The sequence below is a fragment of the Boleophthalmus pectinirostris genome, unplaced genomic scaffold, assembly GCF_026225935.1.
Source record: "Boleophthalmus pectinirostris isolate CB_2022bp ecotype Guang Dong unplaced genomic scaffold, ASM2622593v1 HiC_scaffold_17, whole genome shotgun sequence".
NCBI lineage: Eukaryota > Metazoa > Chordata > Actinopteri > Gobiiformes > Gobiidae > Boleophthalmus > Boleophthalmus pectinirostris.
This window is the reverse complement of record NW_026571115.1, coordinates 37,174,364-37,193,340: the sequence shown is the minus strand read 5'-3', so window position 1 is coordinate 37,193,340 and position 18,977 is coordinate 37,174,364. Positions and strand designations below refer to the sequence as shown.

The window sequence follows — 18,977 nt, the reverse complement described above, 5'->3', positions numbered from 1 at the left end:
AGAGGACGAAAAAAACACACCCTACAGAGACGACAAAAAAACACTACAGAGGACGAAAAAACACACCCTACAGAGGACGGACGCAAAAACACACCCTACAGAGGACGAACGCAAAAACACACCCTACACCCTACAGAGGAACGAACGCAAAAAACACACCCTACAGAGGACAACGCAAAAACACACCCTAAAAACACACCCTACAGAGGACGAATGTAAAAACACACCCTACAGAGGACGGACGCAAAAACTCACCCTACAGAGGACGAACGCAAAAACACACCCTACAGAGGACGAACGTAAAAACACACCCTACAGAGGACGACGCAAAAACACACCCTACAGAGGACGAACGCAAAAACACACCCTACAGAGGACGAACGTACCACGAGTTTCATATTCTCTGTTTAAGTCATTTTAAATCCTCCAGAGTTTTATCTCACTGGTGTCACTCAAACTCATCACATTTTAAAGAGGGGGTATTCTGCAAATTCAACCTTTTTTTTTTTTTGTTTTCTCTCATGTTCTAACGTTAATGAAACTAAATCTATATTATATAAAACATGTAAATACATTGGTTTGGGTGAATACGGCATTTTCAAAACAATAAAATAAACATGGAGATGTAAACGTGACGTCACATACCTCCGCTTTAAGTCTTTAAGCTGCATCATTGTGTTTCGTGTTCATTTCTGTGGTAAAGGTTTCATTAAAGATTATAAGAAATAATAAATGTTTTTAAAGTGAATTGTTTCTGTGCACAGTTGTTTGCCTTTTTTTAATCCATAAATCAGCACGTTTTATATATATATTTTTTTTTTATTCAGTATTTTACCCTCTAAGTCGATTGAGAACGTCGTCTCATTTGCAGTGACCAAGAGGCACAAAACGAAAACACTCAAATCAACCAGAACATGAAACTGTGAATCGAGACGCGAGACACTGAAACATTTGCAGATTAAAGATCTAAAATTTTAAAAGTTTGTGCAATGATCTTGTAAAATAGGACGTTTGTTAGATTGTTCGACGGAAGTAAAAGCCAGAGCAGGGACCAAGTCGTTTTGCGAGTCTCAAGTCTTTGACCTCAAGTCCGAGTCAAGTCCCAAGCCAAATACAGGCAAGTCCAAGTCGAGTCTCAAGTCACTGGCCCATAAATCCAAGTCAAGTCCAAGTCGTCTGCTTTGAGCTTCAAGTCATTTCAAGTCTTTAAATCCAAGAAGTACCAAATATAGCTTTGGTTTTTGCAATTTATTTGACTTTTAAGATAAATTGTACTTAAAAAACCTAAGTATATTTATATATGAGTATTTCTAAAGTATTTAAAAGGTGTAGAAAATAATTTCGTTAATTTTTCCTTTTTAAACGTCTGGACAAGACCTTAGTGTGAATCATTATGGTCAGAAAAGAAAGAATTCAGATTTGAAAGAGCTTCTCAAGTCTTGTCAAGTCACACGCCTCAAGTCCGAGTCAAGTCCAAAGTCTGTCCATTTTGTCAAGGCGAGCCTCAAGTCCTAAAAATAGTGACTCAAGTCTGACTCGAGTCGAGAATTTTAAGTCTCGTTTTAAACCCCATTTTCAACACCGCGTGAGTCCTGTGCTCCTCTTCATCTTTATTTATTTTATTTACTTTATTTATTTTACTTGTTTACAGCTATTTTATGATTTTTATGGTTTTGCTTTTATTTGATTTTACTGGTTTTACTGTTTTAGGACTGGTGGGACCAAATTTTAGCAATTTTTTACCTTTTTATTGTCTTAATTTTCTGGACTTTTGGAAACTTCTTTGCTTGTAAAACGTGCGGCGGAAATAAAGTGGATTTAGTGTAGAGACTATTTGTCAAACAAAGTAAACAAACAAAAGCGATGAGCGACTCAACTAAACAGAACTCAGATAATCATGACTTTTGGGCACCGTGGGTTTGTGGTTTACGCAGTGACAAAAAAACAAATCAATGTCCATGACCAGAGTTGAGTTTACAAGATTTATTTTCAGTTTTTAGACCCACTCAGGTCACTCAGGTCTATGTGTCCCACCCTCTTTTATCCCTGAGGTGACCAGACTAAACAAACAAACAAAAAAAAGGTACTAACGTAAATAATACCAAGTTAGCAAATATAATATTAACATAGCAGAAAAAAAAACAAAAACTAAATGAGTAAACTAATTGACAAACAAAAATAATAAACAAATTTTAGAATCAAGTCAAATCATGTTCCGTATAGATTTTTAATTATTTTATTTATTTATTTATTTATTTTATTATTATTTTAAAGTATGTCACTCTTGCTTATTTATTATTATTATTATTATTTATTTATTTTTTATTATTATTATTATTATTAAACATAACACCTGTGTAGCTCCTGTTCTGTATAGTTTTTTTTATTTTTTTATTTTATTTTTATTATCATTTTAAAGTAAAGTTACTCTTTTTATTTATTATTATTATTATTTTTATTATTATTATTATTATTATTTTTTATTATTTTACTTTATTTATTTATTTTTTTTTATTAATTAATTCCGTATAGAACTTTACGGCCTCGTGCCTCACATTACGTCACCTCTCTGCGCTAAGCCCCGCCCCCGCCGCCCGCTCTGCGCTCTGATTGGTCGAGCCGTTTTCACAGTCCGTCTCTGAAACTCTGGACCAAAAAAAAACCTGCTCTTCCTCGCGCTGTTTTCTCTCGGTTTTTGTAGATTTTTACTCCAAACTGAGATTAATCGACATTTAGACATTTTTTTTCCACAAAATATCAGCACATTTTTCTTAATATAACCAAGTTTGTGACTAAAATGTGTCTTAAAACGCGTCTTCCTCTGTTTATTCGGTGTTAAAAAGGTGAGTGTGATTATTCTAAAGATATGAACAGGTTTTCATTTGGTTATTACGGAGTTTATAACGTTTTAATAACATAAATAACATGTTTATAACTGCAGGTGTTTGTAAAACGTTTCACGATGAGGAAAATCTGAAATAAACTGGAATAAAATGAATTTAAAAAATCACAATAAAAGGATGAGTTAAGCTGGAGGAAGAGAAAAGGAGAGAGAGACAGAGAAGAGGAGGAAGCGGAGGAGGAGAAGTGAGAGGTAGAGGAGAGGAGAGGAGGAGAGAGACAGAGGAGAGGACCAAAGGAAGAGAGGAGAGAGAGAGAGAGGAGGAGAGAGAGGAGGAGGAGTAGAGAAGAAGGAGAGGAAGAGGAGGAGGAGGACGGAGAGGAAGAGGAGGAGAAGGAGAGAGAGAGAGAGAGACTGGAGGAGAGAAAGAGGAGGAGGAGGAGAAGAGACAGAAGTAGAAGAGAGAAAGAGGAGGAGAAGAGAGAGAGACAGAGGAGAGGAATAGGTGGAAGAGGAGAGAGCAACAGAAGAGAGGAAGAGGAGGAGAGACACAGAGGAGAGGAAGAAGAGGAGAAGAAGAGACAGAAGTAGAAGAGAGAAAGAGGAAGAGGAGGAAGAGGAAAGGACCGGAGGAAGAGAAGGTAGAGGTGGAAAAGGAGAGAGACAGACGAGGAGGAAGAGGAGGAAAAGGAGGAGGAGGGAGAGACAGAGGAGAGGAAGACGAAGAGAGAGAGGTGGAGGAGGTAGAGGAGGAGGAGAGGACTGGAGGAAGAGGAGGAGAGAGAGAGAGGTAGAGGAGAGGACCAGTGGAGGAGAGGACTGGAGGAAGAGGAGGAAGAGGAGAGAGAGGTAGAGGAGAGGACCAGTGGAGGAGAGGACTGGAGGAAGAGGCGGCGGAGCGTCGTGAAGCTGCGCACGCGCACACGCACACATCCGGGACGAGATTTTCAGAGCAAAACTTTTCACCAAAACACGAGAAGAGTTTTTATTCTTCACCTCGACGCTTCTGGAAACATTTATTATAAACTACAGTCTTTTACTTATTGTCTTTTCAAAATAAAAAAAACCGTGACATCCCTCCAGGTTTTTAGATCAATTTTGAAACTACTGTGTTAATTTAGGAGAATTTTTACACCCTCAGCTCTAACGTGAGTCAGTTTACTCAATTTTCTTTGTGTTTTGTTTTTTAAGCAGGTTTTATGTATTTTACCGAAACAAATGACATGATTTCTTGAATAAAACTGAGACAAATTATTCGTTTTGGACAAATCTGCTCAAAACTGGGAGTGCGGAGGCTCCGTCTGTTTGTCCTTTTGTTATTTTTAAATTTAAACTTAAACTTTATTGATCCATAAAGGAAATTATTTAGACACATGAGTTCAAACATCACAATAAATATAATAAAAAAGAATAAAAATAGAAATGTTAATAATAAATTCTAAATAAGGAGCAAAAGAGGAAAAAGAGACACGTGTCAAAAAATACATAAATATAAATGTAGAAGTCGAAATAAGAAAAGTTAACGGTTGTTTTGTTTTTTTAATCGTCTTTTATTGTGAAAGTCTGACAGCGGACGTGCACGTGCGTCCTGCGTGCGTCTTGACGTAGCGTCGCTCGGGAGCGCAGAGGGAGGGGATGTAACGGGGCTGTACGGGGCTGTACCGGGAGAACCTGCCGCGCGGAGCCGCTCCTTTCCGCGGCGCTCGGACCCGGGACTCGGCCTCTTCTGTCCTCGTGCACCATGGACACGGTAAGCGCGCGAGCCGCACGTCTCCACGCGCGCCGCTCCCCGCGACGTAAGCGGCGGCGGCGGCGGAGCGGTACAGCTGTTTTTCAGGGCGGGGGGGCAGGGGGGGGCAGGGTGTGTGGAGACGCACCGGGGCGCGGGGAAATTCTCCGTTTATCCACAAAAACACCGGACACAAAATGTGCCGCGCGTCCCGGGCCGCGCGACGCACCGGCTCCGCGCGCGCGCACACACGTTAATTGGGCCCGATCAGCTCCAGATGATTGGCACCTCCCTCCCTGCGCGGCGCGAGGCTCCGGTTCCGCCTGTTTTTCTCCCGTTTTACCGCGGGTTTGTTCGCGACAGCGGCGGGACGCGGCTCATTCGGCCTCGTGCGCGTCGCCCCGCGCGGTCGCACCGAAATGTTCCGTGATTCTTTGGTTCGGAGGCGCGGAAAAGGCCAAATTGGTCTCGTAATTACAATTCACGATGACACCCTCTTCCCCCGCACGTCCCCGCGAGGAGAGCGCGCGGGGGAATCGCACCCCCGACCGCGCCGCCGCGCCGGGGTCTACGCGCGGGTGCGTGCGGGTTTGGCGTGGTTATTTGCGGGTTTAGGAGCCGGACACGCGCGATGACTGATGGATGATTTGTCAGGGAGCCGCTGAAGTCTCGCGATGGCAGCGGAGACGCGAGAGTGTGCGGAGGCATCACGTGCGCGGCGAGGTGTGAACCGGAGACACGGGCACGAGCCCCAAGGTGTAATATCAGCGTAATAACGAAAGTGTCACGTGGTGTCAGGGCGCAGGGGTCACGAGGACAGGCCCGCCACGCCAAACATCGAAATATTAAAGAGGAAGAATTAAAAACTGATGTTCTAACGTGGTTCTTCATCACAAACACGTCTGAAGAGATTTCACACTCATCCATGTGTGTTTGAGTCATCTAGAGATCTCTCCTGGGCCCTGTTCAAAGCCTGTACGAGGCTCCGCCCACGAGCCGACGTCCCCCAAGCTCCGACACGACAATTTTACATAAATACACTAAAACATGAGACGAAACTGAAACCAGCGACAAACCTGACGTGACGAGGACGCACAGAGTCTGCTCTGAAGGGGGAGCGAGTCAGCGCAGAGAGCAACATGTTGATATGTTGCTTTGGGCGAAAATAACAATTTCAGATCAATAAAAAAAACAAGGTGATGGTTTAGTCCTGGTTTAGACCTGGTTTAGTCCTGGTTTAGTCCTGGTTTATTACCTGGTTTAGTTCTGGTTTAGTCCTGGTTTAGTCCTGGTTTAGTCTGGTTTAGTCTGGTTTAGTCCTGGTTTAGTTCTGGTTTAGTCCTGGTTTAGTCCTGGTTTAGTCCTGGTTTAGTTCTGGTTTAGACCTGGTTTATTACCTGGTTTAGTCCTGGTTTAGTCCTGGTTTAGTCCTGGTTTAGTTCTTTTCTGTTTTGTCGATTTTTAAAATATCGATTCTTTGATAAATGAGGATCTGGTTTCGATATCGGTTTAAGTATCGATTAGCGTAAGTTTTTCGATACTTGTGCCGATCTTTCCTCTAACTCTTCTTCTTCTTCTTCGTTTTTTTTTTCCAGGTTTTGTCGTGGTGAAATCTCGGGAGTGGAGCTCGGACTTCCCCCTCCTCCCCCCTCACCCACGACTTCCCCTTCCCCCCTGGAAAAAAAAAACCAAAAAACTCCACACTCCGCCCCCGATCTCCTCTCTCCCCCTCGGAACCAACCGGAATCCCGAATCCCGAATCCCAAATCCCAAATCCCGCCGGCGCTCCGATCCTGCGTAAAAATCTGGGAATTCTGCTGGGAAACACACGGCGTAGTGGGATTTCCGTTTCCCTCAGACGTCGGCGTTCCCGGGAGAGTTCGAATCGTGGGGTTTCGGGATAAATCGGAACGCCAATAGAATTCCGGGTGATTTTTTTGTTTTGTTTTTTTTCCTGAAGTTGGGCGCGGAATCGTAAATGCCGCAGAGATGATGTGCGAGGTGATGCCCACGATCTCGGAGGACGGCCGGGGCGGAGCGGGCGGCCAGTCGTCCCCGGCGGGAGGAGGCGGCGGCGGCGGGCTGGGAGGAGGCGGCGGCGGGGGGGTGGGAGGGGTGGGCGGGTACGGCGGGCGGGATCCTCGCGGCGGCGGCGGAGGAGGAGGAGGAGGGAGCGGGGGAGGACGGCGGGAGCAGCACGGGGAACCTGGAGTCGCTGATGGTGAACATGCTGACGGAGCGAGAGCGACTCCTCGAGAGCCTCAGGGACACGCAGGAAAGTCTCTCCACCGCCCACCTCCGACTCCGAGAACTCGGACACGAGAAGGACAGTCTCCAGAGACAACTGTCCATCGCCCTGCCGCAGGTGAGGAGGAGGAGGAGGAGGAAGAGGGGAGGAGGAGGAGGAGGAGAGGAGGAAGAGGGGAGGAGAGAGGGAGGAGGAAGGGAGGAAGAGGGGAGGAAGAGGGGAGGAGAGAGGAGGAGGAGAGGGGAGGAAGAGGAGGGAGGGAGGGAGGAGAGAGGGACAGTCTCCAGAGACAACTGTCCATCGCCCTGCCGCAGGTGAGGAGGAGGAGGAGGAGGGAGGAAGAGGAGGAGGGAAGAGGGGAGGAGAGGAGAGGGAGGAGAGAGGGAGGAGAGAAAGGAGAGGGAGAGAGGGAGAGGGAGGAGGGCAGTCTCCAGAGACAACTGTCCATCGCCCTGCCGCAGGTGAGGAGGAGGAGGAGGAGGGAGGAGAGGAGAGGGGAGGAGGAGAGAGGGAGGAGGAGAGGAGAGGAAGAGGGAGGAAGAGGGGAGGAGAGAGGGAGGAAGAGGGGAGGAAGAGGGCGAGGAAGAGGGGAGGAGAGAGGGAGGAGAGAGGGAGGAGAGAGGGAGGAGAGGAGAAGAGTCTCCAGAGACAACTGTCCATCGCCCTGCCGCAGGTGAGGAGGAAGAGAGGAAGGAAAGAGGGAGGAAAGAGGAGGAGGCAGGGAGGAGAGAGGGAGGGAGGGAGGAGGAGGGAGAGAGGGAGGAAGAGGGGAGAAAGAGGGGAGGAAGAGGGGAGAAAGAGGGGAGGAAGAGGGGAGGAGAGGGGAGGAGGAGAGGAGAGAGGAGAGAGTCTCCAGAGACAACTGTCCATCGCCCTGCCGCAGGTGAGGAGGAGGAGGAGGAGAGGGAGGAAAGAGGGAGGAGGAGGGAGGAGGAGAGGGAGGGAGGGAGGGAGGGAGAGGAGGAGAGGAGAGAGAGAGGGAGGAGAGAGGAGAGAGGAGGAGAGAGGAGGAGGAGGAGGAGGAGAGAGAGAGGAGAGGAGGAGGAAGGGGAGGAGAGAGGGAGGGAGAGAGAGGAGGAGAGGAGAAGAGTCTGCAGAGACAACTGTCCATCACTCTACCACAGGTGAGGAGGAGGAGAGGAGAGAGGAGAGAGGGAGGAGAGGAGAGGAGGGAGGAGAGGAGAGAGGGAGGAGGAGGGGAGAAGAGGTGAGGAGAGAGAGGAGGAGGAGAGGAGAGAGAGGAGAGGGAGGAGAGGGAGGAGAGAGGGAGGAAAGAGGGAGGGAGAGAGTCTGCAGAGACAACTGTCCATCGCTCTGAAACAGGTGAGGAAGAGGAGAGAGGGAGGAGGAGAGGAAGAGAGGAGAGAGGGAGGGAGGAGGAGAGGAAGAGGAGAAAAGGAGGAGGAGAGAGGGAGGAAGAGGAGGAGAGAGGGAGGAGAGAGAAGGAGAGTCTCCAAAGACAACCGTCCATCGCCCTGCCCCAGGTGAGGAGGAGGAGGAGAGGAAGAGGAAGAGGGAGAGAAGAAGGGAGAGAGCGAGAGACAGAGAAGAGGAGAAGGAGGAGAGAGGGGGAGGAGGAGGAGGAGAGGAAGAAGGAGGAGACAAGGAGGAGAGCGGAGAGAGGGAGGAGAGGAGAGAGGGGGTGTGGAGAGAAAGAAGAGGAGAAGGAGAGAGAGAGAGAGAGAGAAGGAGGAGGAGAGGAGAAGGAGGGAGGGAGAGGAGAGAGGAGAAGAGTCTGCAGAGACAACTGTCCATCACTCTACCACAGGTGAGGAGGAGGAGAGGAAGAGAGGAGGAGAGGGAGGAGAGGAGAGAGGAGAGAGGAGGAGAGGGAGGAGAGGAGAGAGAGGAGAGGAGAGGAGAGAGGAGGAGGAGGAGGAGAGGAGGAGGAGAGAGGAGAGGAGGAGGAGAGAGGAGGAGGAGCAGGAGGAGAGAGAGAGAGGAGAGAGAGGAGAGAGAGGAGAGGAGGAGAGGAGAGAGGAGGAGGAGAGAGGAGGAGAGAGGAGGAGGAGGAGGAGAGAGAGGAGAGAGGAGGAGGAGAGGAGGAGAGGAGGGAGGAGAGGTAGAGGGGAGGAGCAGAGAAGGAAGACAAGAGAGAGGGAGTAGAGAAGGAGGAGAGAGGAGAGAAGGAGGAGAGAGGAGAGAGGGAGAGTCTGCAGAGAAAAATGTCCATCACCCCACCGCAGGTGAAGAGGAGAGGAGGAAGAGGAAAAAGGGAGGAGAGAGGAAGGAGAGATAGAGGAGACAGGAGGAAGAGGGGAGCAGAGGAAAGAGAGAGGAGCGAGGGAGGAGAGAAGGAGACGGAGAGTCTGCGGAGACAAATGCCCCAATTAAGGAGGAAGAGAGGAAGGAAAGAGGGAGGAGAGAGGGACAGTCAAGGGGAGAACGAGGAGAGGAGAAGGAGAGGGGAGAGGGGAGGAGGAGGAGGAGAGGAGAAGAGGAGGAGGAAGAAGAGAAGACGAGGAGGAGAGGAGAAGGAGGGAGAGGAGAGGAGAGAGAGAGGAGAAGGAGGGGAAGAAGGAGGAGACAAGAAGACAAGGAGGAGAGGGTAGAGAGGGAGGAGAGAAGGAAGAGGAGAAGGTAGAGAGAGAGGGAGGAGGAGAGGAGAGAGGGAGGAGGAGAGAAGGAAGACAAGAGAGAGGGAGTAGACAAGGAGGAAAGAGGGAGAGAGGGAGGAAGAGGAATTAGCAGAGGAGAGGAAAGAGAGGAGAGAGGGAAGAGAGAGGAAGGAGGAAGGGAGGAGAGAGAGGAGAGACAACTGTCCATCACTCTGCCTCGGGTGAGGAAGAGGAGGAGGAGAAGAGGGGAGGAGAAGGAGGAGAGAGGGGGAAGAGGGGAAGAGGAGGAGAGAGGGAGGAGAGAAGGAAGAGACAGAGGAGAGGAAGAGGGAGGAGAGAGGGAGAGTCTGCAGAGACAACTGTCCATCGCTCTGCCGCAGGAGAGGAAGAGGAGGAGAGGAGGAAGGAGAGATGAAGGGAAGGAGTGGGAGGTAGGAGAGCGAGAGAGGGAAAGAGGGAGGAGGAGGTGTGAAGGAGTGAAAGAGAAGAGGAGAGAGGAGAGGCAGGGCGAGAGGATGGAGGGAAAAAAAAGAGACATAAAGGGAGGGAGGAGAGGAGGAGGAAACTGTTCATCGCTCCAGGAGAGGAGAGGAGAGAGGGATGAAGGAGGAGAGGAGAGAGAGAGAGGAGGAGGGCAGAAGGAGAGAGGGATGAAGGAGGAGAGGAGAGAGAGGAGGGCAGAAGGAGAGAGGGATGAAGGAGGAGAGGAGAGAGAGTTAATATCAGACAGTTTGGATTTAGTTAAGTTCACAGAAAAGAGAGAGAAGAGAGAAGGAGGGAGAGAAGAGAGAGAGAGAAGAGAGAGAGAGGAGAGGAGGAGCAGAAAAGAAGCGAGGGAGGGAGGGGTGAGAGAGGGTGACAAAAAGAGGAGGAGGAGCAGAGAGGGAGGAGAGAAACAAAAAGAGTGGGAGCAAGAGAGAGAGACGGAGGGAGAGAAGGAGGGAGGGAAGGAGGGAGAGATGGATAGTGTAAGAGAAGAAGGGATGGAGAGAAGGAGAAAGAAAAGGAGAGAGAGGGGAGAGAGAGGGAGAAGAGGAGGGAGGTAGAGTGAGGGAAGGAAGGGATGGAGGGAGAGAGAGAGAAGGAGGGACTGAGGGATAGAGAGAGGGATGGAGTGAGAGAAGGACGGAGGGAAGGAGGAATGGAGGGATAGAGTGAGAGAAGGAGGGATAGAAGATAGTGAGAGAAGGAGGGATGGAAGGATAGAGAGAAAGAAGGAGGGGATGGAGGAGTGAGAGAGAGAAGGAGGGAATGAGGGATAGAGAGAGGGAGAGAGTGAGAGAAGTAGAGAAGGAAGAAGGGAGAGCGAGAAGGACAGAGGGAGAGAAGGAGGAATGGAGGGATAGAGTGAGAGATGGAGGGATGGAGAGAGGGAAGGAGGGAGAGAAGGAGGGATGGAAGGATAGAGAGAAAGAAGGAGGGATGGAGTGAGAGAAGGAGGGATAGAGAGAAAGGAGGGATGGAGAGAAAGGAGGGATGGCGGGACAGTGAGAGAAGGAGGGATGGAGAGAAAGAAGGAGAGATGGAGTGAGAGAAGGAGGGATAGAGAGAGAAAGAGGGATGGAGGGATAGAGTGAGAGAAGGAGGGGTGGAGGGATAGAGGGAAAGAAGGAGAGATGGAGTGAGAGAAGGACGGATGGAATGAGAGAAGGAGGGATAGAGAGAAAGAAGGAGAGATGGAGAGAAAGAGAGAGATGGAGTGAGAGAAGGAGGGATAGAGAGAAAGAAGGAGAGATGGAGTGAGAGAAGGAGGGATAGAGGGAGAGGAGGGATGGAGGGACAGAGTGAGAGAAGGAGGGAGGATGGATAGAGTGAGGGATGAGGGATAGAGAGAGAGACAGAGTAAGAGAAATAAAGAGGGAAGGAAGGAGAGAAAGAAGGAGGAATGAAGGGATGGAGAGATGGATGGAGTGATAGAGAAGGATAGATGGAGGGATGAGGAGTGTGAGTGGGTGTAAACGAGCGTGTGGTCGGTGGGCGTCAGACTCCGCCCACTGAGGCACCGACACGACGTCCTGTTCCCCCCCGGCTCCTGTCACCACATGGAATGTTCCACAGTACGACTTTAAACTCACACAAACGACAAACGAAACGACAAACAAAACAAACGACAACAACAAACGACAAACGACAAACGAAACGACAAACGAAACGACAAACGACAAACCAAACAAACGAAACGACAAACCAAACGACAAACAAAACAAACGAAACAAAACAAACGAAAACAAAACGACAAACCAAACGAAACAAACGACAAACGACAAACCAAACGACAAACACAAACGACAACAACCAAACGACAAAACCAAACGGACAAACGAAAACAACGAAACCAAACGACAAACCAAACGACAAACGAAACGACAAACGACAAACGACAAACGACAAACGACAAACAAACGACAAACGACAAACGACAAACGACAAACGACAAACGAAAACAAACGACAAAACCAAACGACAAACCAAACGGACAAACCAAACGAAACGACAAATGACAAACGAAACGACAAACGACAAACGAAACGACAAATGACAAACAAAACGACAAACGAAACGACAAACGAAACGACAAACCAAACGACAAACCAAACGACAAACAAACGACAAACGAAACGACAAATGACAAACGAAACGACAAACAAACGACAACGAAACGACAAACCAAACGACAAATGACAAACGAAACGACAAATGAAACGACAAACGAAACGACAAACGAAACAACAAACGAAACAACAAACGAAACAACAAACGAAACGACAAACGAAACAACAAACGAAACGACAAACGACAAACCAAACGACAAACCAAAACGACAAAAACAAACGACAAAACAAACGACAAACCAAACGACAAATGACAAACAACGACAAACCAAACGACAAACGACAAACAACAAACGAAACGACAAACAAAACGACAAACGACAAACCAAACGACAAACGAAACGACAAACGACAAACCAAACGACAAACCAAACGACAAACCAAACGACAAACGAAACGACAAACGAAACGACAAACCAAACGACAAACGACAAACCAAACGACAAACGAAACGACAAACAAAACGACAAACCAAACGACAAACGAAAACGAACAACGACAAACAAAACGACAAACCAAACGACAAACGGACAAACCAACCAAACCAAACGACAAACGACAAACAAAACGACAAACCAAACGACAACGAAACGACAAACGACAAACAAACAAACAAAAACGACAAACGAAACGACAAATGACAAACGACAAACCAAACGACAAACGAAACGACAAACGAAACGACAAACGACAAACGACAAACGAAACGACAAACGAACAAACAAAACGACAAACAAAACGACAAACAAAACGACAACGAAACAACAAAACGACAAACAAACGAAAACGACAAACGAAACGACAACGAAACGACAAACGAAACGACAAACAAAACGACAAACCAAACGACAAAACAAACGACAAACAAACGACAAACCAAAACGACAAAACGAAACGGACAAACAAACGACAAACCAAACGACAAACCAAACGACAAACAAACGACAAACACAAACAAACCAAACGACAAATGACAAACCAAACGACAACGACAACGACGACAAACAAACGAAAACAAACGACAACGACAAAACCAAACGACAACAAAACGACAAACAAACGACAAACAACGAACAAACAAAACGACAAACCAAACGACAAACGAAAAGACAAACCAAACGATAAAAACCCCCAACAGGAAAAACCCGCAGTGAAACTTTAAATCAACACCGGCCACGATTACACGAGAGATTTAAAAAGTATTTAATTCTGAATCTAAATGAATTCCATTTTTTAAAATTCCATGTAAACACTTAATTCCGAACAATAATGAATATTCGAAATTCAACTTAATTCCAAAGTCAGTGTTTGGTTTATTCCAATTTGATTTTAAAGCCAAATTAATTTATTCCTCGATCATGAAACGTTTATTCTTCTTAAAAATAATTCTGGTCGTTCAGCGGGTTCCATCACGCTATTCCGACTTGTCACTATTCCAACATGCCTCTATTATTCCGACATGCCACTATTATTCCGACATGCCTATTATTCTATTATTCCGACATGTCTATTATTCACATGTCGCTATTATTCTGACATGTCGCTATTGACATGTCGCTATTATTCTGACATGTCGCTATTATTCTGACATGTCGCTATTATTCCGACATACTGATCACTAGTATTCCGACATGCCTCTATTATTCTGACATGTCGCTATTATTCTGACATGTCGCTATTATTCTGACATGTCGCTATTATTCTGACATGTCCTCTATTATTCTGACATGTCGCTATTATTCTGACATGTCGCTATTATTCTGACATGTCGCTATTATTCCAACATGCCTCTATTATTCTGACATGTCGCTATTATTCTGACATGTCGCTATTATTCTGACATGTCGCTATTATTCTGACATGTCGCTATTATTCTGACATGCCGCTATTATTCTGACATGTCGCTATTATTCCGACATGCCTCTATTATTCTGACATGTCTATTATTATTCTGACATGTCGCTATTATTCTTACATGCCTCTATTATTCCGACATGCCTGACATGATTATTCTGACATGCTGAATGCTATTATTCTATTATTCTGACATGTCGCTATTATTCTGACATGCCTCTATTATTCTGACATGTCGCTATTATTCTGACATGTCGCTATTATTCTGACATGCCTCTATTATTCCGACATGCCTCTATTATTCTGACATGTCCTCTATTATTCTGACATGTCGCTATTATTCTGACATGTCGCTATTATTCTGACATGCCTCTATTATTCTGACATGTCGCTATTATTCTGACATGTCGCTATTATTCTGACATGCCTCTATTATTCTGACATGTCCTCTATTATTCTGACATGTCGCTATTATTCTGACATGCCTCTATTATTCTGACATGTCGCTATTATTCTGACATGTCGCTATTATTCTATTATTCCGACATGCCTCTATTATTCCGACATGCCTCTATTATTCTGACATGTCGCTATTATTCTGACATGTCGCTCTATTATTCTGACATGTCGCTATTATTCCGACATGCCTCTATTATTCCGACATGCCGCTATTATTCTGACATGCCTCTATTATTCTGACATGCCTCTATTATTCTGACATGTCCTCTGATTATTCCGACATGCCTATTTATTATTCCGACATGCCTCTATTATTCCGACATGCCTCTATTATTCCGACATGCCTCTATTATTCCGACATGCCTCTATTATTCCGACATGCCTCTATTATTCCGACATGCTATTCCGACATGCCTCTATTATTCCGACATGCCTCTATTCCGATATGTTGCAGAAAGATTATTTTAATTCCGAACTATTTCATCGAAAACAATGAAAAGCGTCATGTAAACGTGGTCATTGTGGAGCTTTGTGGAGGTGACATGTCAAACCCTGAACCTGTTTAACTCGGGGCCTGTTGTCTCCCCCTGGTGGCGCCGCAGGAGTTTGCAGTTCTGACCAAAGAGCTGAACCTGTGTCGAGAACAACTCCTGGAACGAGAGGAAGAGATCGCCGAGCTCAAGGCCGAACGCAACAACACGCGGGTCAGTGAACGCACCACGATACACAACGCAACAACACGCGGGTCAGTGAACGCACCACGATACACAACGCAACAACACGCGGGTCAGTGAACGCACCACGATACACAACGCAACAACACGCGGGTCAGTGAACGCACCACGATACACAACGCAACAACACGCGGGTCAGTGAACGCACCACGATACACAACGCAACAACAACACGCGGGTCAGTGAACGCACCACGATACACAACGCAACAACAACACACGGGTCAGTGAACGTACACGTCAGTGAACGCACCACGATATACACAACACAACGCAACAACACACGCGGGTCAGTGAACGCACCACGATACAACAACACAACACAACACGCGGGGTCAGTGAACGCACCACGATACACAACGCAACAACACGCGGTCAGTGAACGCACCACGATACACAACAACGCACGCACGAACAACGCAACAACAACACGCGGGTCAGTGAACGCACCACGATATAAACACAACAACAACACACGGGTCAGTGAACGCACCACGATATAAACACAACAACAACACGCGGGTCAGTGAACGCACCACGAAACAGAACGCAACAATACGCGGGTCAGTGAACGCACCACGATATAAACACAACAACAACACACGGGTCAGTGAACGCACCACGATACACAACGCAACAACACGCGGGTCAGTGAACGCACCACGATATAAACACAACAACAACACGCGGGTCAGTGAACGCACCACGATATAAACACAACAACAACACGCGGGTCAGTGAACGCACCACGAAACAGAACGCAACAACAACACACGGGTCAGTGAACGCACCACGATACACAACAAAACGCACAACACAACACACGGGTCAGTGAACGCACCACGATATGAACGCAACAACAACACACGGGTCAGTGAACGCACCACGAAACAGAACGCAACAACAACACACGGGTCAGTGAACGCACCACGAAACAGAACACAACAACAACACACGGGTCAGTGAACGCACCACGAATACAACAAACAACAACACACGGGTCAGTGAACAACGCACCACGAAACAAACAACAACACACGGGTCAGTGAACGCACCACGAAACAGAACACAACAACAACACACGGGTCAGTGAACGCACCATGATATAAATACAACAACAACACACGGGTCAGTGAACGCACCACGATATGAACGCAACAACAACACGCGGGTCAGTGAACGCACCACGATATAAACATAACAACAACACACGGGTCAGTGAACACACCACGATATAAACACAACAACACCACACGGGTCAGTGAATGCACCACGACATAAACACACGGGTCAGTGAACACACCACGACATAAACACACGGGTCAGTGAACGCACCACGATATGTACGCAACAACAACACATGGGTCAGTGAACGCACCACAAAACAGAACGCAACAACAACACACGGGTCAGTGAACGCACCACGAAACAGAACGCAACAACAACACATGGGTCAGTGAACGCACCACGATATAAACACAACAACAACACCAACACGGGTCAGTGAACGCACCACGATATGAACGCAACAACAACACACGGGTCAGTGAACGCACCACGATATGAACGCAACAACAACACACGGGTCAGTGAACGCACCACGAAAACAGAATGCAACAACAACACACGGGTCAGTGAACGCACCACGACATGAACGCAACAACACAACACGGGGTCAGTGAACGCACCACGATATAAACAAACAACACACGGGTCAGTGAACGCACCACGAACAACAAACACGGGTCAGTGAACGCACCACGATATAACGCAACAACAACACACGGTCAGTGAACGCACCACGAAAAGAATGCAACAACAACACACGGGTCAGTGAACGCACCACGAAACATGAACGCAACAACAACACACGGGTCAGTGAACGCACCACGATAAGAACGCAACAACAACACACGGGTCAGTGAACGCACCACGAAACATGAACGCAACAACAACACACGGGTCAGTGAACGCACCACGATATAAACACAACAACAACACACGGGTCAGTGAACGCACCACGATATGAACGCAACAACAACACACGGGTCAGTGAACGCACCACGACATGAATGCAACAACAACACACGGGTCAGTGAACGCACCACGAAACAGAATACAACAACAACACATGGGTCAGTGAACGCACCACGATACACAACGCCACAACAACACACGGGTCAGTGAACGCACCACGACACAAATGCAACAACAACTCACCGGTCAGTGAACGCACCACGATATAAACACAACAACAACACACGGGTCAGTGAACGCACCACGATATAAACACAACAACAACACACGTGTCAGTGAACGCACCACAACAACAACACGCGGGTCAGTGAATGCACCACGACATAAACACAACAAGCCCTGGCTCGGTCCTGTTTCGGTCCTGGCTCGGTCCTGTTTCGGTCCTGTCTCGGTTCTGGCTCGGTCCTGGCTCGGTCCTGGTCTGGTCCTGGCTCAGTCCTTACCCGGTCTTGACTCGGTCCTGACCCGGTCTCGGCTCAGTCCCGGTCTGGTCTCCCCTCAGCTCCTGCTGGAACACCTGGAGTGCCTGGTCTCTCGTCATGAGCGGAGTTTGAGGATGACGGTGGTGAAGCGTCAGGCCCAGAGTCCGGCGGGCGTGTCCAGCGAGGTGGAGGTGCTCAAGGCGCTCAAGTCCCTGTTCGAACACCACAAAGCTCTGGACGAGAAGGTGCGCGAGAGGCTGCGGGTGGCGCTGGAGAGGGTGGCGGCGCTGGAGGAGGAGCTGCAGTCTTCATCTCAGGAGGTAACAGCTCTTAAAGTCAAACTAGACAATAAATCTGCTTTTTTTGATACTTCACTGTGTTTATGATGTTTTTAAATAATTTGTACTGTTCCTACTCTGGTCAAACTGGTCAAAAATGTATAAAAAATAGTTATTTATTTTAGAAAAGTTCATATTTTTGGTGGTGTTTTCAGGTGGTGACTCTCCGGGAGCAGATCAAGCGCAGACAGCAGGGACTGGACAACGGCAAAGAGGTGAGAGCAGCTCTGAGAGAAGGTCAGAAGAAAAGAGCCTCTGATTTCTTATTTTATTTATTTGTAAAGGGACGGCACATATTAATGAACATAAAAAATGTAAATATGTAAAGATTATTGCCGAAGTGACTCATTTCCATCTTCAGTCCCATCTTCAACACCGGCACTCACTATCTGCGAGTTTCATTGTTGACAAAAGCGCGCGTTTCATGCTGGGAATTATTTTGGTCGGCGGCAAGAAACACTAATTCAACATGACGGACGGAGCCAGAAAGCAGGTAAAGGGTATTGATCCCGGTTATTTATCCACTCTAACAGCAGAGGACCCAAGACCATTTGACCAGAAATTGGTCATAAACATCGACGGACGACAAATCACCCTTTTCAACCCCGACAAAAGGTTGGACCAAACCAAACTTCTGGTCAGAATCGCCAACTACCTGGACAAATATTCACTTGGGCGACATCCACAATGACTTGGTGGAAACTCCTGGGCCATTCACAGCAGAAAAGATGAAAACCTCCAAGAGTCTCGATGTGTTGTTGAACTTGTTGGAGTCCACGGTTTGTTAGGATCTTCTACGTTTGCTCTGCGGATGTTTGAAAGTCGTTTAATTCACCGTTAGCGGTTCTTTTCACTCAGAATACGAAAAAGACATTTTCCTTCTTCCGTGCTTCTGTTTGTGCATCCGATAATGCAGCAGGAATTTACCATTATCGGGGAGAAATACGCGAGGTTACGAACTGTGTTTGACGCTACCGTGTTTCTTGCCTCCGACCAAAATATTTCCCAGCAGCAACGCGGCTTTTAATAACAATGACGTCAGCTGAAACTCGACTATACATACAATTAATTTCAAACAGTTCATTTGAGGTTCAAAACTCAAGAGTTTAAGAGTTAAACCACGAGTTAAACCAACAACCCTTCAA

At 47.3% G+C, this 18,977-nt stretch overlaps 1 protein-coding gene across 1 annotated transcript in view; it reads left to right on the top strand.

Moving 5' to 3' along the window:
• The first annotated feature begins 6,317 nt into the window (after positions 1 to 6,317).
• The window catches only part of ppfia3 (PTPRF interacting protein alpha 3), an 87,288-nt gene continuing 74,628 nt past the window's right edge, over positions 6,318 to 18,977 (top strand). Inside the window, 5 exon segments of the mRNA XM_055153116.1 lie at positions 6,318 to 6,746; positions 6,748 to 6,936; positions 14,905 to 15,006; positions 17,575 to 17,814; positions 17,988 to 18,047. Of these exon segments, the coding sequence (XP_055009091.1) occupies positions 6,561 to 6,746; positions 6,748 to 6,936; positions 14,905 to 15,006; positions 17,575 to 17,814; positions 17,988 to 18,047 (777 nt within the window). The 5' untranslated portion in view covers positions 6,318 to 6,560.